Raw genomic sequence first — 22,966 nt, forward strand, 5'->3', positions numbered from 1 at the left:
GAGGGTTTGATCCGAGGGCAGATGCTGTGGGGGACTGGCAGCTTTCCCCCCTCATTTCCTACCAGTTCCTGGTGGAACTCCAGGCCCTGCTCCTCATCCAGCCAAGCTTCCCCACAGCCCCCCGGGGCGGCCGCAGCTGCCTTGCCCATGTGCAGGCAAGGCTGCCTGACACGCCGTAGATCAAACCTCATCAAAGGGCCGCGGGACGAAGCGACGGCAGCTCCCGCCAACTTCCCTGCATCAAAAAGGTGGTTTGTTGGTTGTTTTTTTTTTTTTTAAGGGGAAAAAAAAAGGCCTCGATAAAAGCAGCGTTTCCTGCTGTTTGATGTTGGGAGTCGGAGGAGGCTGGCGGGAGGGCTGCAGAGTCTTACAGCCCACCTAGGAAAAGTGAGACCAGGTCCACCCCTGAGCATCTCTGCCAGCGCCCTGGAGAGGGGATGCAGGGGTTTTGAAAGAAGAAATGGGTGGGGTTTTTTTTAACCTTGAAGGATCAATATTCACTCTGCTCCAGGGACCCGCTTTGGGCAGCTGACAACACCCAAGCTCTCCTCACACTCCCACACAGGTTTGTGGCTTGGATCAGGGGTTTGAGTGCAAGCGGATCCTCTCGCCACGCTGTGGTCGCCTGCCTGCGTCACAGGAGCATGTCAAGAGAGAGGGGTGACAGCCTTTGTGTGTCACCTCCTCCTCTGCCTCCCCTTCCAAGCACATCCTGCCACCCCAGCCAGCTGCCCCCAGCAGGGGATGGAGCTGGAGGAGTCACCTGTGCTGACACCAGCGCTGCCCGCTGAACAGAGATGGGTGCTGCAGTAACAACTCCATGGCTCCCACGCTGCTGGAGCAGCTGGTTCCCAAGCTTCTGGCTGTCCTGAGGGCTGAGCACAGGCTGGATCTGTGACCCATGCCAAGAGCCTTATCAGAACTGCCTGGGCCGAGCAGAAGGAGCGGATGCTGCCTGCATGCTTGGAGATGGGGTGCTGGATGCCTGAAGCAGCTGCTTTTGATGAATCCCAGCTGGTTTTACCTCTTGGTTAGTGAGGTTTCCCCAGGCACTGTCACCCTCGGAGGGGAGACACTTGCAAGACTTCTCCAAAAGGCTGGAAGTCAAACGTAGCTGCTCTGAACCTCCACGCAGATCCAAGCACCAACATCCCAGACCTGAGAAAGGCTGGTGGTCACCCAAGTGACCAGGGCTGCTCACAGCAGCTCACCACCACCCCCAGAACTCAGCTCCACTGGAGGCAGACCCAGAGCTGAAACACTGCTTGGCTTCCCCTCTCTGTGGTGCTGTGCTTTCAGGTGTGGACCACATGTTGACCTCAGCTCCTGCCCCAAGGGGTTCTTCAGCAAAGGGTGGTGATGAAAGAGCCTGGTTGTGCTCTCCAAGGCAGGTGAAAGCTTTAGGAGGAACCTCCTTCACCATCAGACAGGCAGGCAGATGTGTCTCCTTGTGCTAAGACACCACTGCCTTCAGAGCTCTGCTCCATCAGGGGGCATCTCAGCAGGCTCCTGTGTCCTGTGTTAACTCCTACTGTGGCCTTTTGAGATATGTCCCTTTCCACAAGGTACTGAGGGCAATCTCCAAAAGAGATTGTCCAAAAAAGACCAAAAGAACCAGGAGGAGGGAGGCTTGACCCAAACTAACCAGTTACTCATACTCAAAGGTGAACAAAGTAACAGAGAAATATGCTTCTTGAGCAGAAGTGTGTGCAAAAGTAGAGCCACAGCAGACCCACCAGAGCCCCAGTGTGGGATTTTGCTGCCAAAACCTGATTTCTGTACTTCCTTGCTGCCACCTTTCTGTGGTACATGACCCTGAACTCCCCCAGCCCAAAGACATGTCAAATGCCACCACTCCCAACTCCTTGATTACCAACCACGTTGGAAGAAATGTAGGAGTGAGCTGCTCATTCCATGCCTGATAGCCAGGCTGCAACAAAGAGGATGGACACAGGGAATTCAAATATTTTCTTCCTTAATCCCACTGGTACTAAAAGTGGAAGGGAAAAGCAAAGGCAGAAAAGCTCAGGTATCTGAAGTTTCCTCTGTAGAAAACAGCCTGACCTCCCCAGATCCCAACAACTAGATTTCCTTGGTGTGGTTCTTTTGTCTTGCTCTTATCTTGCAACTTGCCTTTCTGGCTAACTTCTCTGACACAGCTGAGGGTTGTCCAAGACAGGAATGTGCAGAAGAAACTGTAACACCATCACATCAACTGAAAACAACCCCAGCAAGCTGCAGGCACAGGCTGTAGCACTGGAGAAGAAGTCTGTGAGGAGAAGGGAAGGCTTGGGCAACGACTTCAGAAAGAAATCACGCTCATCAGCTGCTTTCCAAAGGCCACAATTGGGATAAAGAATAAACCCAAATTCAGTCCTTAAGCTGTTTCTATCCTTGTCACGTGGGTTGGCAAACACAGGTAGTTTTTAAACAAACAAAAGCATTGGGCTGTTTCAATCAATGGGTGTCAAAGGGACTGACGACAACGATTTGACACTTGGATTGTTTTTGGAGAATCAGGTGCCCAAATAGAAGGGGACCGGGGGGGTGGTGGCCCCAGTTTTTGCTCGTGTCTGTGTGTCTGTACCTCATTTCCCAGCAAAGCAGAAACACAGGCTTCTGAGGCATCACAAATGGCTGTCAGGTCGTGGCCTCCTTCCAGGGCCAGGACAACGCGGCCCCCGGCCAGGCCCATCAGCTGCTTCGTCAGGTACCCAAAGCCTGGAACGAGGGGGGAAAAAAAGGAAATGCAGCAGAAGGGCAAAGGTTGTGGCTGGAATCAGGCTCCTGGCAAAGGATCAAAGAATTAGAGAAAGGAATTACATCATATTAAAAAACCACAAGGGATCTGAAAGGACTCAACGCATAATATAAGCCAGGTTGGGTTTTAAGACGCTCGCTGCAGAATTCCAGCCATGGTTCCCTGCTGGGATGGATCCATGTCACCCCCACCAGCACTTTGCTGGGGTTTCTCCCAGGTGAGAAGCACCACAATTTTAACACAGCAGCGAGTTATCACCTTTGGAAAGGAGGAAAGAGAGTGGAAGGAGGCAGCTTTTTGCCCCCTTTTGGACAATGCAAAGTCAGAGCAGTCACGGGGGAAGGAGGGAGGGGAAGGGGAAACCAGTAAAAAAGCTGCTGCTGGTGCTTTCAGTTGTGATAGCAGCATCACAGTACCCCAGAGATATTTGACATCTAGTTCTTAACAGACGTTTCTTCCCATATATAATATGCTATAAAAATTCCTGGGGCACCTGGGACTTTGATCAGATGACACACAATCCATTTCTACCCTTTAAACAAAACAGAACCAAGCTGCGAGGGTACATAAAAAAACCTGTCCTCAAAGCAACCTTCCCCCCTCCAAAAAACCCCCCCACCAAAACTAAACCAAAGAAAATCCAAGGTATTTTTACCCTCCATCCAGACTCCCTGCTTTCTATTTTGCTGTGACCCCCCTGTGGGGGCTTTTGCAAGCTGGCAAATTTGCAGCCAGCCAAAAAAGATTCACAGCTGAGCCCATAACTGGTTTTGCAAGAGAAGGAGAGCACAAGAAATTCAACAAGTAGGTAAACAAGACCTTCTTGTAACAGGGTGTTGCTGGAGATCTTAAATAACTTGTCTCTTGTAAATCTATTTCACTTTATTCTTGTATAAAGTTTATAGGTTCAGCTACCTTACAAGGTCCTGAAGTTTGCTGTAGAGAATAAATTTCCTGGCTGAAAGAAACTCTTAAAAAATAATAATACAATCCTTTTGCAAGTCAAAAAAGAGAAAAAAAGAGGCTTCTCAATTGACTTGAACAAAACAGTGACAGACAAACCCAGCATCACCAAAGGGGGGGAGGGGGGGGACTTCAGTGCAACTCCTGTGCAATGCAAAACAACACAGACCCAAAGCAAAAAGGAGGTTCTTGTGGGCCTGTATGCAAATGGCTTCAAAGACAGGGAAGAAAAACCACTCAGCTGGAATCTTTAAGAAGGTATCCTGGAGGAAAAGAGGGACTTCCACCAGCATTCAGGGCAAGGCACAGTTCTTACCTCTGGCATTGCCCCTCTCTGCAGTTTTGCATTAAGCCAAGCAGAACCCCCTGATTCTGAAGCCACCTTCTGCAGAGATGGGGCTACAAACGACTTGGTGGTAACTTCCTTGCCTAATTTATTTGCACTCAGAAGTGAAACATGCAATGCTTCAAGAACAGGAAGGCTTCAGCCAGACCAAGAGATGTACAGTCCAGTGATAAAACATGGGAACGTTCCAAGAAAAGAGCAGAAAAGTTTGGGAAAGACTTGAAGGTGAAGTCCCGAGTGTAAAAACTGCAAATATTCTGCATTTTCCACCAGTTTTGGATCTCTTGCTCTTGTGGATGCCCCACTTACATTTTGCTGACAGGTTGTATCCTCCCAGAGGTGTGGGGTGACCTTCCACTGCATCGAAACCAGATGACACCAGCACCACATCTGGGGCAAATTCATTGGCAATGGGCATCACTACCGTTCTGCAACAGAAGAGGAACAAGGGCAGACAGGTGACTTGGGCTCTTGAACAAACACAAACACTCAAGCCATCTTGAACAAACCTGCTCTAAAACCTTGTACAATTATCCCAGGGTAGCAAATCCCACCTCTTCTTTACTTACAAGGTGAGAGCCTGGCCAGCAGGACACCTTGCACCACCACCATGCTGGACAATTTTTAACTTCACATCACATTTTTTCAATGAGGTCTCTTAGTTCTTCCTCCATCAACAGCTTCACATTTTGACCAAGTTCTCACACTTTCTGTTTCCTCCCATTTCTGATCATATTTGCTTTACATACAGGGCAGGAGGGGATAAGGAAAAAATAAGAGGGCATCTGGTAGAGGCTGCAAAACCACTTGGGAAACCTGTTCAATGGCAGCCTTGGTTTGTGGCACTTTGTCCCCATGTTCTTCTTCAAAATACCTTTTAGCCTCCCCCCAGATACACCTCTCTGAACTCTGCTTCCCCATCCTCTTGACATTTTGTGAAAAAAGAAGGCCTGAATTGTGTCTTATTGACCAGCTCCTGCCTGCTGAGCCCGGTGGTTAAAAGAAACACGAGGCGCGTGTCCCTGGTTCCTCAGCAAAAGGCCTTTTCTCTCTGTTTTCTCTCTTCAATCCACTCCATTTCTGTTCAAAACGAAGGTCTGATGTTGCAAACACCTCACAACCCATGTCAAGTTGGCAGCTGAGTAAAGCTGGGAAGTTAAGGAGAGAGCAAAGAATTGCTTCTTGGTATTAACAGCCCCAGCACAAACTTTCTAACACACAACCTTGTCACTATCTCTGCATACCTGAGAACTTCTCTTTTACTGAGTAAAGCTCTTATGTGATGGACTAAAAAACAGGGAGAGCCCCAGCAAGGGTTGTTCTGTGCTGAGAATGCTCAGGTGCCCTTTAGACACCCATAAAAATCCACATACTTTGCCTAATTGATGTTCAACAGCCTCAAGACACCTCTGAGCATCAGCAACTTGTGTTAGCCCCAAGGCTGATCTGAGCCATTGTGTCCTCCACATCCTGTTTTATAGCATTAAAATGTATGTTTTACGTTCTGTATTTATTTCATATTCACATTTTATTTTATATTTCTGTTTTATTTTATTTCAAACATCTACCACACCCATCAGATCCTCCCAGTGTTGCTCAAACCCACCAAGTGGTTTCCATTGCCACCACTGAGCAGGCAGGGACACCAGGCAACACTGCAGGTCTGGTCAAGGTACTTGGACACCAATGAAATCCAAAAAAACCCCCCAAAACCCTTTTAGCTTCAATTTTTTTTGCCAACTAATTGCTGCAATAACCTACCAGCCTCCTGCAAGCTCCCTGCCTGCCAGGCTCTGCATCCCAAATGGGTCTTTTTATTTTTAATATCAGAAAATCCCAGAGAGGACTTCAAATTTCTTCCCCCAAAGGGTGTGTTGTCCTCAGAGAGATGATTACCCAAGGAAGACAAAATAACACAGGTTTTTTTTGCTGATGACTTTACAGTCGACAAAAATCTGCCCAGTGAAACCCACAGAGGTTTGAAGTAGAAACCACGTCCACAAAGGACCAAAGCTGCAGTTTTGAAGCAAGTGCACGTGGCAGAAGGTCTGGGTTTTTTTTTTTCTTCCCCCTGAGCTTTGATGTCCTGCTGAGCTCTTTAATTTCTAACCAAAGGAAAACTGCTCAAATCATCAGATTTCTTCCCCTTTTTTCTTGCTTCCCCTCACAGTTCTGGTACCACGGGAGCTGCTGGTACCTCAACTCCTGTGGAGGACCACCCGTGGCTGGTGGCAGAGTGAGCCCAAACCTGCACCATGGTCTGTCAGCACTGAGCAAGCCCCACAGCCCTGAATCAGCAGGGATTTCTTGGCCAGCAGACAGCTCAGCCACTGCTGCCCAAGCACTGAGGCTCCCAAGGAAGAGGGGCAGCAGCACAGTGCTTGGCTGAAGGTCCCCACAGTGACAGCAGCTCCAAGGTACCCTCTAGGGGCACAGCCAGTGCCCAGGGGTAACCATCAGCCCTGTCTGTGTAAATGTGGGGAGAGAAAAAGCAGCAGTTGCCAGTTAAAAAACCAAATCAATCGGTATTGGGTAAAAGTTAAAAGCAGCTCTTTTGAAGATGTTCAGAGCCTTCTCCAGTGCAGGACAGGGTGACCTTACAGCTGCAGCTGCTTACCCCGGCAACTATCATCATCTCTGAGCAATTCCTACTGCTCTGGATGCACAGCAAGTTTTTACTAGGTCTAGCAGAGGTTTAAGAAACATGTGTCCTCCAGGAGGAGCCGGGAGGACAATCTGCCTGGGAGCTGTGAGTCGCAGGCACAGCCAGAGGAGAAGTGCAAGATAAAATAATCTCATGATGCTTTTGGTCCCTGGACCATCACAAGCCCATCCAAAGAGCACTCCTTCAAATCCAGACTTGAACCCTTTCCTCCATCCCTGACTCCTACCCAAGCTCTGCTCTTTCTTCTGGCTCTCTCCTAACTCCACCGTGACACCAGCTCTAAGTTGATCCTCACCACATATAATCCCTTCTTTCCTCTCAGCACTTCCTCACTCATTTTGCCTTTCTGCTTGTTAGAAAGAAGAGAATCACATGTGCAAATGTAAGCCCCAAGCAAACAAGCTTTCAAACAAAAACTTCAAAACCTTTTTGCTTCTTCAGTGTTCCTTGGGCACAGATGAAACCAGCTCAGAGTCACCCCAGCAAAGCTCAGTCCTCAAGAGAAAGTAACAATTACACTGCAAACCACCCTATGGCTTTGCCCTGGTGATGATACTACCAAAAAACCCCCCAAAATTCAAATTACTATCAAAAAGGTGAGCAGTTTTGGCTGGACCTGGGTCTTCTGACTAATGCCTAAGGTGGCTGCAGAGCTATTCACTGAGGAATAGCTTGTAACACTGATTATTCACTCAAGCCAGGCAGAACTTTTTAAAATACAAAGGTTACCTTTCAATTTCCTGTATTTTTAGAGGGTTGTTTTGCTTGCTTAAAATAAAGCAGACCCTTTCATTTGATTCATTACTGAACAGTTCTGCACCAATCAATACCAATGGCTGCAAACAGTAAAAAACTACTGCTCGCCTTCTGCAATCACTTGGGGGAGAACAAAACAATACTATTTTATATCTATTTTCCAGAAGATTGACTAATTTTTGGGCTGCTACTAGCCAGATCACCCAATTAAACCTTTAATAAATGACAGGCAGATTAAACAGTCCTTTTTTTTTTCATTTTCAATGCTCCATTGCAGCGAGCAAATGGGTGAAACTTAAAAGCACTGAGCCCTGTTTTTCCCAGAGCCTTTTCCCCCATTGTTGGCTCTCTCTATATTTGGATTTTACACATATATATGAGGCTAATCATCCTCCTGAAAACTCCATTCTTTGTTTCTTCAAGCAGCCATCTCCACGGTCATTTACTATGTCAAAAAGGATTAGGAGTTTGGGGACAAAATCAGTGTTGGGAGAGCATGAAATCTAAAATACAGAAAGAACCGTTCCAGGCAAAACATCATCAACTACCCCTCCTTCCCTCCCACTCACTCCTGAAATGGTTTATGGATCGAGGGAAAACAACAAAATTCCCCTCCTAAATTGGCTCCTGAACTCATTTAATGCTTGTTGAGAAAGGCAGGAGGAGAGGGGGACCTTTCAAATGCAATCCTGGCTCTTGCTTCTGGTTGAGGTGTTTTAAGTAAAACAAAAACTAGCAGGGAATCAAGTTGTGTATGGAATTATAACTGTAAAGGGAACCCCAGGGTAAGGGGGGGGGGAAATTCCATGAGACAACACAACTGCTAGAATCTTCAGGAGAACTTTTTTTACAGTAAATTCAGAGGAAAACTCCTGTGGATAAATACACTTGAATTTCACTCAGTAATTGTTCTCAGGTAATAAGGAACTACCCACAGTCTTAGCATTTTTTTTCTGCAGGTCTCTTAGCTGGGTTTGCACACTCTGCTTTTGCAAATGTCAAGAGGATTTACAGGAGCCAACAGGATTTTTCCTTGTGTAACAAGTTAGGGACCCCAACAACAACAACAACAAGCCCCAAACTACCTGAATTTTACAACCGTTTGTTTCTATAACTACAGAATAACAGCGCTGGGCACCGAGAACATTTTGATGAGTTAAGGGGCTCTGAAAATCATATGCCCTGCATTTCTTTCATATTAGAGCTCAATCCATTCCTGCCTGCTGTGTGAAATGGGTATTGCCCAGTTTTGGGGTGAGCTCAGCCATGGGACCTTCGCCCAGTGACCGGTCTGCTCAGTGAGAACGTCCTGCTGGCTGGGGCAGGCAGAGCCCTCACCATGGTGGGGTGGAGAAGGTCCAAGCTCACAGCAAACTCCCCAAATCCCTTCTGCACATCTTGTAAGGGACTGGGGTGACTCCACGCTGCTCCCCTCAATAGTAGATTAAATAATAAGACAGCAATTATCACCCCAGCCTCGAGATGGGGCAGCCGGTGATTTCAGCCCTTGGTTACGGAGACAACGAGCGAGGCTGCTCCCCACCTGTTGCATTTTTTAACCCTTGTTCTCACTTGTGAAAAGGCTGGGGGGTGTGAACAGACAAGCAGAGGTGAGGGGAGCCCACCCAACCCAACACTGCTGGGCAAGGGACATCAGAGATGTTCAGCAGAAACGTCAGCGCTGCGACTTCCCGTCCTCGCTTAGCAAAGAGTAAAACCAACAGGTTTGCAGCGTGGGGGTGGTGATCCAGCTCTCGTTGGGCTTTGTGTGTTGGCTCAACAGAAGCCTCATTTATGAAGAACCAATTATCTCAGCTATTATTTCATCAGAGCACGTGCTTTTATCAAAGCCCTGCTCATCCTGCAACAACAGAAGGTCTCAAAAGGATGGCAAAGCGCGTTGCTTGTTTGGCTTCTGCTCGTCTGACACAGGAAAAGGCCCTTCTTCCCCAGAAGCAGCCAAGCATGCAAAGAGTTAAGGCTTAAAATAAAAAAAAAGAAGTATATCAGTATCTTTGCCTAGCTCAAAAGGATTTCCACTGATTCCTCTCCAGACTTCAAAGCCTCACAGTTTGGCATTTGGACTGGTTTGAATTAAAGCTCAGTTCTCCGCTGCGAGTTTCCAAGTTCATGGTGAAAATGCCTGCTGCTTCTGGAGTTCATTATGGCCAATTTTCTTATCTTTTCTTCATCTTAGGTTTGATCCCCAGCAAATGCAACGTGGCATTGGATGGGGTGGAATAACAAGGTGCTGCCTTGAAGGCATGCATTGTCTCAAGGGGCTAACCCAAGAAAAGGAGGGGGGGGGGAAAAAAAGGATATATGACCCATTCCCTTCACTTTCTAACTCTCAGGGGACTATAAATTGCAAACATCAAAGCATTATTTTCCATTAAAATCAATAGAAAGATTCAAGGGGCAAAAAAAAAGAAAGAAAATGTTTTTTCAAAGAAGCTGGTTAAGATTTAAAAAGGTCACTTGATAATGTATTATCATGAGCACACTTGGCACGAGATGAAAAAAAACCCCTCCCAGTTTCACCTCTTGACTGAAGGTGTGCACATGGGGCAGAGCATGGGAGGTGCTACCCAGGAGGACACATCCCAGTGTCCCAAAACTGTGGCAAAAGAAGAGCTGTGTGACTAATTCCAAGTAGTTGCAGTCTCTGGGCAAAAAGACACCACCTCCTATTCAGGAATGGCTGGCAAAGGGCTCACTGAGCAGTTTTCCAGGAGCCTTGAAATTCAATATTTAACAGCAAGTATGTCACTCTGTCACCAGCTACAGGTTCTCTTCATAATGAAGAGATCAGTCTTGTTGACTGCTGGGATAAACAGACTTCCACTTTGGAGGGAAGTGCTGCTTTTCTGCAAGAGGAATAAAACCTGGAGACAAATGACAGTTATTTGATGAGATGTTATTTTAACTTGGTATACATTCTTTGAGGGCTTTTTCATGGCAGGCTGAGGAGTGAAAGCTCAGTCTAACAGAATAAAAATCATGCTCTTCCATGAAGTTGGATCATTCCATCTGCCTGTCACCAGAAATTACCACCTCAAGTGTCTGTCTCCCTGAATGAATGGGAGGTGGTGGCCACTGAATCTGATTTGGGGACAGAAAACCACTTCAACCCAGAACTGTTACAAAGGATGCTGGTTGGAGAGGAGGGACCCACAGCAGAGGGGAGGCAGGGGGTGGAACAGGACAAATCTTAATTAAGAGAAAGCCTGTCTCTCCAGCAGGTCAGAGAAGGAGATTCCCTCTCCTGGAAGGAATGTGAGAAAGGTCTCACTCTGGCCTCTACTCACTACTGCATTTCCTACTAGTTCTCCTCTACCCAGAGATCCACCTTCCTTTCACCTTGTTACTCTGTTGTTTCCACAGTTAATTTCAAGTCCTTCCTTTCCCTGCTCTCTGCAGCTCTAGGAGGTAAATGCATCACTTCAGGCTTGCAGTAAGACCCCAGAACACCCATGAGTCTTTGAGTCTTGGGGTGTTTTGCCTGCAGCTGCTCAGGGCAGCAAAATGGGTGTTCAACTTAACTCTTGCAGAGACACTGCTCAGAGACAACACAACCTGGGTCTCCATCCCTGCAGATCAGCTCATGTGTGTTTGGCTTCATGCACCTCTTCTGATGACACTCACATGAGGAGAAAAGCAGGGAGCAGATCATCATTCCCTGCAGGTCCCTCCCTGTGATCCCCAGCTGCCCCATGCTTCTGTGAGCAGGACAGTAAGACCAGCAGGACATGAACAAGAGAGGCAACAAGTGGTTTCATTCCCTGTCTCCATTTGAAGACTCAGATGATGCCAGTTTTTTGGAGCACGTTCGAATGTTCTCGTGCAACTCAGCTTCCCTTTTTCTTCTGGGACTCCTAACAGCAACTAGGTGTAAATCTGGTACTTCTACACGTAGCAAGAGAGAAACTCCAGGTCAAGGAGGACTGCCCAAGGAAAAAGTAAACCCAGCTGAGGAGAAAAACCTGTTTGTAAGAGGAAGATGTCAAGCTTACCTGAACGCAGTTAAGTATTCGGTGTCTCCCATCGGTGGATCGAGGCCACCAGTGAAGGCCATGTTAACATTGAAACCCACTCCTGCTCCTGTGCCAACCTGGAAAAAGGAGATGGAACTCTGAATGACACACACACACACAGAAACAGCCAACCCTGGCAACACATTCTCTGCTGTCTTAATACTCTTTCGGTTGCATCTGGGTTTTGGTTCAACAACTTAGGTGGTCGGAAGGTTCATTTTTCCCCTCTAAAGCCACCTGGTCCCCCAAATAAAAGTGAAAATAAATGTTCTGATCTTTACAGGAGCTCTAACTGACTGCTGCTCACCCAAAAAAACCACCTCTTCATCAAGTGCATCCTCTTCCTCTTCTGCAGGAGAGCACATCACATGCAACACCTTCCCTTCACTCCTTTTCAGCTTTATTTAGAAGATTGGTTTGTATGTCTTTTTCCAGTTGCAACTGGGGGAACAAACCCACCGTTTTCATCAGAGCGAGCTCTCCCTCTGCTGGGGAAAACCAGGATTCACAGGGAAGAGATTTTCACTGCTTGGGGGACAGGTGGGTGGTACATCTAAGTCCCATCCTTGCATGTCCTGCCAACGTCCCCATCTGCACTGACTGCAGGGACCTGGGAGAGGGGAAAACTGAACAATAAACCAGGGCTTTCCAGTAATTGGTTTGTCAAGAAATGGGGGCCTTGTTCTCCCCAACCCTATGGAAACCCAGCAGCCTGTGTTCAGTCCCTCCATCAAGCTGGGGACCTTGTAGCTGTCAGAGCACAGGCTGCAGGTCCATGGGGACAACCAGGGAGCCAGGCAGTATCTGCTGTCACCAGCCACTGGCAGCTCTGCACTGGGCTCTGAGCTCCTAAACACACAGTTTATTTGTTTAGGTTGCCTGTTGGTTTTTTTTTTTTAGGTTGCTGCATATTAAGAAAAATGTTAAATGGGTGTGTTACACAAAACCCAGCCAGAGAATTCAGGCTGGATAAAGCTGCAGGGCTTTTAATGCATGTTCCTCCTTGTATTGGTGCAAATCCTGCTGCTAGAAAAACACAGGGGGTTCATGCCTCCATCCACAGAGGGTTATTTAGCCATCTGTGCTTTGAACTGAATGTATTTGGTGTTCTTTATTTGGTCTAGAATGTCCCATCCAAAAATCCCTATAAATGGTAAACAGGGGGTGGATGGTGTAGCCTTGTGACTCTGCAATTTGTAAGCCAAATTACCAGGTTATTAAAAGGTCAATAAAAAGGTAGGTCTGAGACCTCTGCACCCCCTGAAGCAGAAATAAATCTTGATGCTGTTTATTCACTACAACACCAAGGCACAAACAGGGTAAGGAAGCTCCATCAAGTTAAGTTTCTCTAGAAACCAAAGGAAATGTCAAATTGACAGGGTAGAACTCTAGGAGTTTTCAGATGTAACCTGGAGTGCCTCAGGTTACACAAAACTCAGTATTAAATAAAATTCTCCTTAATAAATGACCCTGGAAGGACAGTATTTCCTGCCAACCCAGAGGGAAAGCAAGAATGGGATGGATATAGGAGCATCTATCCAGAGTTCAGGGAGGTCTCCCACCTCCACCAGCCCAGCCCTTCTGCTGCAGGGTCTGAGGACACCTCCAGGACCTGGGAGATTTGGTCCAGCAGCATCAGGGAGGGGTGCTCACATCCCACCTCTGGGAATGCAGCAGTGACAGAGTGATGCCTTGGCAGGGCTGGGAGGAAAGGAGAGGGACAGGCTCCAAGGCTGTGCCAGGAAACTGGAGTGCTGGTGGCACAGCCACGAATGACCTGTTCCCCCTGCCTGGAAATCCTGAAAAGTACAGGGAGTGCTGGGACAGCTGGCAAAGGGCTCCTCTGGAACAGGTTCTCCCATGCAGGCTGGAGAGCCTAATTGCATTGACTCATTTTCTGCTCGTTAGCCAAGGCTTTCCTGCCAGCTGGCAGGTCAGGACACAATGCCCATGGCTGTTAGGACTTGGATGAGAAGGCACCAAACACACAAACCTGGGTGGCGTGTTCCCAAAGGGGCATTAACAAGCACCACCGTGGGAGTGGTGGCTGGAGCTCCTCTCCAAGCCTTGCTTGGCAGAGGCTCCCCAAGACTTTGGGGACACCTGAATGCCAACCCCAAGCAGTTCCTCTCAGACATGGGTGGGTGCTTGTTGGGTCTGTGCTCTTACCTCGTCAGGAGCTCCACTGCCTGGGAAGAAGTTCCCATCATCGTAGCGATGTAGTGAGATATAAAGAACATTTGGGTCGTTGTAGAAAGCTTGCTGAGTACCATTCCCATGGTGAACATCCTTTGGGGACAGAGATTGCAACACGTGAGGGAGGTTAGGACCTTAGTAAAAGCCAATGAAAGTCACCAACTTGAGCTTCATTGTCTGTGCTTCTCTGATGTAGCTGGAGCAGTTTGTTGCCAAGTGAGAAGAACCTGCTCTGCACAGATGGTTTAGGTCACACTCCTTGTTCCACACATGGGCTAAATGGGGGTCAAAACCAACCTCAAGCTTGTAGCAAAACTGAGGAAAGGATCTTGGATGGAGAGAACTGGATTCATAACCTTGGGGGATGAAGAGACTGTGTTTCTCACCCCAAATCTGTAGCTTTAATCCATCCAGGGGGTGACCACTGGTAAAAGTGCTCAGCAAAGCTGTGCTGGACCCAGCAAGGTAAAACAACACAACCCCATGAACTGGATCCCCTACTGCACTGCTACTTGGGGCAGAAAAGCAGGATGGGTATTCAAAATGCCCCTTTCTGACATGAAGACCAGGAAAAAGATGTCCACCCAGTAAGGCAAAAACCAAATACACCCCTTTTAACTTGTGGGTCTAGCCCATGGGAGATCCTTGAGGTCCTTTCCAACCTGGCATTCCATGATTAGTGCATTCTAATCAAAACTCTTGGCCAATACCCAGCAACTCAAATGCCTTCCCAGGCAGAGAGACACATTTTTAAATCTAATAAAGAAATATATAAAATAATAACAATAATAATAAAAAAAATCAATCAGGCCCATTTTTACATCCACACAAGCAAAAGGCCAAACAAGCTCCTTCTCAAATCTGCTGTGCTGCCTGAGGAGGGTTCCAGTGCCTTGTTCCCATTTAGAGATGACTTCTGACTCTGCCCACCTGCACAGAGGCTGGACACTGAGACCATCCAGACTGATAGTCAAGCCCTTGTCCCTTGTAGGATCCAGTCCTGACATCTTGAAAAGAAGGCTGGGATGGACTGTAACAGATAAGGTCAAAAACCTCCAGAAAAAAATAACCAAAAGCCAGCAGGGTTTGCAGTTTTCCATCTTTGTGACTGTGCTGGGCTTGTTTTAGGAAACAACCACCTCTTAATTACAATTGTCTTCTGAAAACCACGATGCCTTTAAGAAATATTTCTATTAAAACCTCTTTTAAAAGAATAATACACCTTTTCTAAACAGGTGACATGTGGTTCACTGACTTATGAAGCAGGGCTGCCCTTGCAAGAAAAAAAAAAGAACCCAGAAAAATCTCCACCTGCTCTCCTGAAGGGTAAAACCAAACATTTACTCACCCAGTCCACGATCAGGATTTTGCTAACGTTCAGTCTTTGCTGGAGCAGCTTGGCTGCAATTGCCACAGAGTTAAAATAGCAGAAACCCCTGGAGGTGGTGAGAGAGGGTAGAAAAGGGGAAAAGGAGAGGTGTTAGATGGGGGTTTCCTCAGTCCCAGTGCATCTAGATACAGCACAGTAGGAAGAAATGGCTTGTTTTAGGCTCTTCTTTCCTCCCTGGAAGATGTTAAATGAGAGACAGAAAAGAGACCACAGCAGCAGGTGTCTTGTGATCTCTCTGGAAATGGGGAATGTCTCAAATTTGCCCAGACCTGCTGCAATGAGATGGTGGTCAGTGCCCAAGGGACCTCCAGTGCTGCGTGTGAGGGAAGGGGACAGGAGAAGGAGGGGACATGGCCCAGGGGGAAGGACCCAGGGCTGGAGCACTCAAAGAGGCCTCAAAATGCTGGGTTGAAAGGAACCCAAGCACTCATCTGGGTCCCTTTTCTAAAAAGAACTGTTTCTGAAACTTGGGAATTCTTCAGCCAAGGTGTGTGTGTATCTTATTCCCACCTGACCTCCCAACTTCTGGCTGACACGGGTCGGTCAGAGCGCTGGGTAATTTCTGGTTGGAATGAACCTTCATTTTGAAGGCCAGGGTTTAGTGGTGGATTTGGCTTCACTGGGTTTAACAGTTGGACATGATTCTATCTCCCACCAAAAAGTGCCTGAAGTACCAAAGACATGAAACTTCAGCACCTGCTAGGACAGATACACCAAGTCAACGTGACTTTGCCATCTTCAAAAGAATTACTGGGAGCTTTGACTATCCTACTGTCTCACTGATCAGTATTCAAGAAATTCTGCAAAAAAACCCTAAGAAACCCCAATTTTCATGTCCATCTGCTGATGGCACAAGAGATGAACACTGAAGCAAGTTGCTGAAGCACATGGTGCACTTACATGGGTGTGCTCTCCTCTGCGTGGTGACCCGGAGGCCGAACGACAGCAAATCCATTCTACACACACACAAAAAAAACAGAATGAAAGGAAGAAGTGAGACAGAAAGGCAGATTTATTGCACTAAGACAGATGCAGAAGTCACAGCAGTGATTTCTGCTTTGGAGCTATGTAGCTGTTCTCAGTGGTTGTCTCACAAGATGTGTGGATGATGCTCTCCCTTGTTTTGGAGAGGAGAGGGGTAAAAAAGCCCGTGTGAATGTTATGGAACTGGTTGGTACAGCATTTCCTTCCATTCAGGGGAAAAATAAAACAGTTCTGCATGAGGTGGCTGAAACAGCAAACAGGCTGGCCCAGCTGAGGGCAAGAGCAAGGCCCTCAGATAACACAGGAACAGGGATTTCACTCACTGCTCTTGTTTCTTTCTGCCCTTTAACCGGCACGTAAGAACGTTCCCCAGGAGCCTGTTGTTCACTTGCTGAGAACCCCAGTGGTTTTTATGGCCAAGGCCATAAAAAGGAAGCTAAGTGGACCTCCTGCAAAATGCAGCCCTGAGCTGAGGCCTGGACAGAGCCTGCATCTAAAGCCAAGCTTGATTTTTCACACCAACCTTCAGTTCTCCAGTGGCTACTTTGAACACCAGCTCGATGACACAACCCACGGCCAGGCGAGCGGCGCCGGACGAGTGAACCTCATTCCAAATGGTGTCACTGTCAACCTAGTGGAGGAGACACAGAGGAACCACGTTGAGGAGCCACGGGGACAGCCAGGAAAACAGGCCCAAGTTTTATCAAGAAGTCATTAATATGGATAAGTCATTAAATGGATATTGATGGGTTACGTTTAAAGGCGTTAATTTAAAGGCGTTAAATTGCAGAACTGGTCTTGGCCATATCAAGGCTGGGACCCCTGGGATCCCACCAGTGCCAGTGTCCATCCAACCAAATGACCTTCCAGGGGTGCCCACCTGCAACCCTCTGCCAAAGGGGTCAGTGCCAGAACAGAGAAGCAAACCCAGCATCTCTAAAGGCTGCAAAGTTGCAGGCGTCTCCTGCCAACGCTCCCAGCAGGACCAGTATTTCTCTTTAATGGCTGGAGGAAACTGATCCCAGACAGAAGAAAAAGGGTTGTGAAGCCACTCAGTTATTCTATAAAGTCATAAATAATAATTCAAAAAGCAAAAGAAAGGGAGTTTTAGTAATGGGCGTTTAAGAGATGCCTGCCCAGGACTGCCAGGTTATGCTGACAGCAGCCTCCCTGGGGAACTGTAAGATCAACCCTGTCTCATCAAAGAGATCTTCAACATCCAGCTGCTGACTAGAACCATTTCCTACCAGACAGGACCACCACCCTCTGCATTTCTCCCCAGAAAACGTGCCAGCAGGCCAAAGGCAAGGCCCTCTGCAGCCACCCCCACCCCATCACTGGAGGGGATCACGCCCTCGTTTAAACAAGAAGGGAGAAGCGTTGGTTTCTACCACACTCATCCCAACAACTGCAGAAAGATCAGATTGCAGAGACATGATGAAATAAAATGCCTGTTGGTTGCTTTGGTGGCTTTTTTTTCCTGCCATTCAACCACGACTCTGTGGAGAGCAGAGAGGGTAGGACAGCTCCCAGGGGCTGTTTCCAGGCTGAAGCTTTGGATCTTCTCGGCCGCGCCGCGATGAAAGCCAAGCTGCTTTGCTCCTCTTGCCAGGCCCAGCCTTTGCCAAAGCCAGGCTGCTGGGACTGTCCCATGCCAGGCCAGCTTGGGATCATCACAGGATAAATATAACATTGCTCATTCTGGAGGATCACCAGCTATTTTTTCACGTCTCGACTCAGGGTTGAGGGTATTTATGGAAACAATGGCAAAGGAGGAGAAAGAGAGAGAGAGAAAGATGACTTGTTTTGACTGCTGGCTGAGCTGCAGGGAGATGCAAGTGGCCTCACAGGAGCTTGATCCACCTTCAAGGTTGTGCTAAAGCCAGTGGAAATGGTCCCAGGTCTGTTATCTGGCAGTATTTCTGCACTGAGGATGCTCTGAAGTCACAGCAAACCAAGGAAGCATTTGGAGAAGACCAAAAAGCCATCTCTGTGGGGTACTCCTGCCAACACCTGCACTGTCCCAGACTCTGGGAAAGCCACCACACTGGTGGAAAAGCTCTGCAGTGGTATGAGGGCTCGCTCAGACCCTCATGAATGTGGGCAGGAACATGGGAACAGAAGTACAGTGGGGTCTGAGTTACACACACCACCTCCAGGAGTCCTGGATCAGTACTGCATATGTGCAGGAGGTGGGACTGATCTGACCACATCCTTCCAAAAGCCCCTAGAGCAAGGTGGAAAGAGCACCAAGCTGCTTCTCCTCCCCACTGACCAGCCAGTTAGTACTCTACAAGGGTCCATCTTTGGGCTCCTCCTGTAAAACCATTATAGGATGGTCAAGCTGCTTTGCCATCAGCAAACTACTGCTACATTCCTGCAGTCTTCAACCTCAGATCCTCTCCCCCCAGTATCTGAGAGCTGGAGATGCTCATGGTCTATACAACAGAGAACATCTACTTGCCTTTTGCTAAGAGCTGACCACCTCCTGCCCTTGGTCTCACTGTTCAGGTGAGATACACCTGCATCATGTAGTCTGGGCTGAGCCCACCTAGCCCATCCTTGAGCCCACCTAGCCCATCCTCGAGCACACCTAACCACCCTTGAGCACACCTAACCACCCTTGAGCCCACCTAGCCCATCCTTGAGCCCACCTAGCCCATCCTCGAGCACACCTAACCACCCTTGAGCACACCTAACCACCCTTGAGCCCACCTAGCCCATCCTTGAGCCCACCTAGCCCATCCTCGAGCACACCTAACCACCCTTGAGCACACCTAACCACCCTTGAGCCCACCTAGCCCATCCTTGAGCCCACCTAGCCCATCCTCGAGCACACCTAACCACCCTTGAGCACACCTAACCACCCTTGAGCCCACCTAGCCCATCCTTGAGCCCACCTAGCCCATCCTCGAGCACACCTAACCACCCTTGAGCACACCTAACCACCCTTGAGCCCACCTAGCCCATCCTTGAGCCCACCTAGCCCATCCTCGAGCACACCTAACCACCCTTGAGCACACCTAACCACCCTTGAGCCCACCTAGCCCATCCTTGAGCCCACCTAGCCCATCCTCGAGCACACCTAACCACCCTTGAGCACACCTAACCACCCTTGAGCCCACCTAGCCCATCCTTGAGCCCACCTAGCCCATCCTCGAGCACACCTAACCACCCTTGAGCACACCTAACCACCCTTGAGCCCACCTAGCCCATCCTTGAGCCCACCTAGCCCATCCTCGAGCACACCTAACCACCCTTGAGCACACCTAACCACCCTTGAGCCCACCTAGCCCATCCTTGAGCCCACCTAGCCCATCCTCGAGCACACCTAACCACCCTTGAGCACACCTAACCACCCTTGAGCCCACCTAGCCCATCCTTGAGCCCACCTAGCCCATCCTCGAGCACACCTAACCACCCTTGAGCACACCTAACCACCCTTGAGCCCACCTAGCCCATCCTTGAGCCCACCTAGCCCATCCTCGAGCACACCTAACCACCCTTGAGCACACCTAACCACCCTTGAGCCCACCTAGCCCATCCTTGAGCCCACCTAGCCCATCCTCGAGCACACCTAACCACCCTTGAGCACACCTAACCACCCTTGAGCCCACCTAGCCCATCCTTGAGCCCACCTAGCCCATCCTCGAGCACACCTAACCACCCTTGAGCACACCTAACCACCCTTGAGCCCACCTAGCCCATCCTTGAGCCCACCTAGCCCATCCTCGAGCACACCTAACCACCCTTGAGCACACCTAACCACCCTTGAGCCCACCTAGCCCATCCTTGAGCCCACCTAGCCCATCCTCGAGCACACCTAACCACCCTTGAGCACACCTAACCACCCTTGAGCCCACCTAGCCCATCCTTGAGCCCACCTAGCCCATCCTCGAGCACACCTAACCACCCTTGAGCACACCTAACCACCCTTGAGCCCACCTAGCCCATCCTTGAGCCCACCTAGCCCATCCTCGAGCACACCTAACCACCCTTGAGCACACCTAACCACCCTTGAGCCCACCTAGCCCATCCTTGAGCCCACCTAACCAGCCTTGAGCCCACTCAGCCCATCCTTGAGCACACCTAACCAGCCTTGAGCCCACTCAGCCCATCCTTGAGCACACCTAACCACCCTTGAGCACACCTAACCACCCCTGAGCCCACCTAACCACCCTTGAGCACACCTAGCCCATCCTTGAGCACACCAAGCCCATCCTTGAGCCCACCTAACCACCTTTGAACCCACCTAGCCCATCCTTGAGTCCACCTAACCATCCTTGAGCCCACCTAGCCCATCCTGGAGCACATCTAACCACTCTTGAGCCCACCTAACCCATCCTTGAGCACACCTAGCCCATCCTTGAGCACACCTAACCATCCTTGAGCCCACCTAACCATCTCTGAGCACACCTAAGCCATCTTCCTTGGTCTTGAAAGAAAACACTGCAGGACACCAGTAGCTAAGAGCCTCCCTCTCTGTCCAGCCACAGCAAGCACCAGGCCCCTTCCACAGATGCAGAATTGCAGAGGACCATCTTCATTCACCCTGAGGCATCAGAGGAATGGAAATACAAAAAGCCACAATTCAGCTGTCCTAGACATGGCTTTACCTAAGGGACCAAGAGACCCTGGGATCTCCCCAGACCTCTGCTCCAGCCTGCCCTTCCCATAAAGCAGGCTGAAGTCACCAGTGCCACCACTGTCACCTCCAGGTCCTTTGATGCCTGCAGGAACTGGGCTGGTCTTGGCAGCACTTCAAGAAGAACAAGGAGGGCAAGACAGAGTGGTTTTATAGAGTTCCTATTTCTGCAGAGAGGAATCAAGAACTTAAGACAAAAGTGTTCCACCTGCCTTTTAGAAGCCAATTTGAAGGACTCTGCCAGGCCCCCACACCCAGCTCCCCAGCAGGAGGAGGACTGGATCCACTGTCACCCTCAAGCTCTCCACTGCCTCATCCCACGTGCAAACATCTCCAAGATAAGGATTTAACACCCAGAACGGATGTCTGGAGACCACTGGGCTCTGTTCCAAGGCAGCACTTCATCATCTGTGTGACTGTAAGTGTTTGAACAGTCCCACTGAAGCCATCAGGGCTCTGCAGCAGGGGGGTGTAGACTCTGCCATGGTGGAAAACGTTATTAATGTGGCCCTGAGCTGGACTCCTCTCTGGCTCCAAAGCTGCTGCTGTTTGGTGCACAGGCTGCTGTTGACCCCTCCATCATTCCTGAATGCTGAAGTTCATTACAGGGGAGATGCTATTTGGCTTTCCCTGCCTACAGGCCCTTTGATGTAGCTGCCATCACAGGAGTTGTTGCTGGGACAGCACATCAAGCCTTACCATCTGGAAGGACTTTAGGGAGAGAGGAAGCACATTTCTTGCCTTTTGTTGATCCAGCAGCCTATCTTTCTCTCTTTTTTTTTCTTTTTCCCTCCCAGCCTGGAGGATAGAACTGCAGAGATATTGAGTCTTCCCCATCTGCTGCTGTTGGATGAAGAGCAGTTGTCCTGGTCAGCACGTTTGTCCTCCTGAGAATACGAGTGCCTTGCTCATTCCAAGAAAGAAGCTGCTGTTCCTGCTAGGTGAGCCTGCAGGAGAGGGCTCCTGGAGAGCTGAGGAGCTGCTGCAGGCTCTTCACCTTGACAGCACACCCTGCTATTAGAAAACCTTGAGGGAATGCAGAAGACAAAGGGCCAACAGTCTGACAACAGGCTCTCTTCTACGAGGAACGTCTTCAGATGGGGCCTTTTATTGTCTCCCCTCATTCTTTTCCCTTCCTGCTCTCTGAGCTTTTCTGTCCTGTCACCCTCCACAGATGTTTTAGGGGGAAACCTGAAAGAGCTTTTCCTTCCTTGTAACACAAAGTCATGATTCATATTAAAGAGGAGGCTTCTGCTCCCAGCCTGTGTGCTCTGCTGTACACAGACATGCAAGCTATTTAAAAATGAAAAGAGGAGGGTCTTGCAAAAGGTTTCACTGCTCTAAACTTTTCTGTAGCTGAAGAGCCACGTGGGTAAGAAATGAAGTACAGGGATGGGTAGAGACAAGCTGGAAAGTGGAGGGAAGCAAAGGAGTTCTGCTCTTCCCACTGCTCATCATCTCATTTAGGTGACAGCAGCACAGGCATCTTTATCCAACCCTGCCTCCTACTGCTCCCGAGCACTGATTAAATCACAGGGCTCACATTTTGTTCTTCCATGTCTTACTAATCAATCTCTTCTCATTTACATTCCATGGAAGTCCCTTCTGTTGTCTCTGCTCTGTGCTAATGCACCTTGCTTGCACAGGGGAAGTTTTTTATACACACTCATCAAGACCTCAGAGCCAAAAATAGAACAATGTCTTCTGGAAGAGACCAAAACATGAGGAACATTTTTTAAAGCCCTAGATCTTAAGATATTTTTAGACTGTAGGAAAAGACAATACTACACACAAAAGAAAACAAAGCTATTAGCTATCACAAGATCAAGCCTTGGAGTGTTCAGAGGAATCTGGCTGCAAAGATGCTGGAAATATTTTGCAGATTTTCAAAGCTGGTCTCCAAAAGCTTCTTCTGATTATCCTGGATTATGTCATGTTCTGGTGCATGGAAGTCATTGGTTCAAAGAGTGTGTGCAGCAGAGAAGTGGAGGTACCATCCAAAGCAGAAACAGTGCACACTGCACTTGCAGATGCTGCTGAAGATCAGCAGAAATAAATTACTGCTGTTGGAATCAGAGCTCCCATCTGTTGATCCAAGTGCTTCTGTGCTGCCTTCCCTCCTTCCCGCGAGGATCAGCCCTCTGCAGATGGGAGGAGGTTTGGTGGAGTCAGCTATGCTGATCTGAAGGCTTCTTAGTAAACAAAGCAACACAAAACTGACAGTTT

At 48.7% G+C, this 22,966-nt stretch overlaps 1 protein-coding gene across 1 annotated transcript in view; it reads right to left on the reverse strand.

Moving 5' to 3' along the window:
- Positions 1 to 22,966, reverse strand: part of HDAC4 (histone deacetylase 4) — a 150,629-nt gene that overhangs the window by 6,947 nt on the left and 120,716 nt on the right. Inside the window, 7 exon segments of the mRNA XM_010004706.1 lie at positions 2,588 to 2,721; positions 4,380 to 4,498; positions 11,505 to 11,602; positions 13,695 to 13,814; positions 15,070 to 15,157; positions 16,012 to 16,067; positions 16,619 to 16,726. Of these exon segments, the coding sequence (XP_010003008.1) occupies positions 2,588 to 2,721; positions 4,380 to 4,498; positions 11,505 to 11,602; positions 13,695 to 13,814; positions 15,070 to 15,157; positions 16,012 to 16,067; positions 16,619 to 16,726 (723 nt within the window).

This window comes from Chaetura pelagica, unplaced genomic scaffold (assembly GCF_000747805.2).
Source record: "Chaetura pelagica isolate M959 unplaced genomic scaffold, ChaPel_1.0 scaffold89, whole genome shotgun sequence".
Taxonomy (NCBI): Eukaryota; Metazoa; Chordata; class Aves; order Apodiformes; family Apodidae; genus Chaetura; species Chaetura pelagica.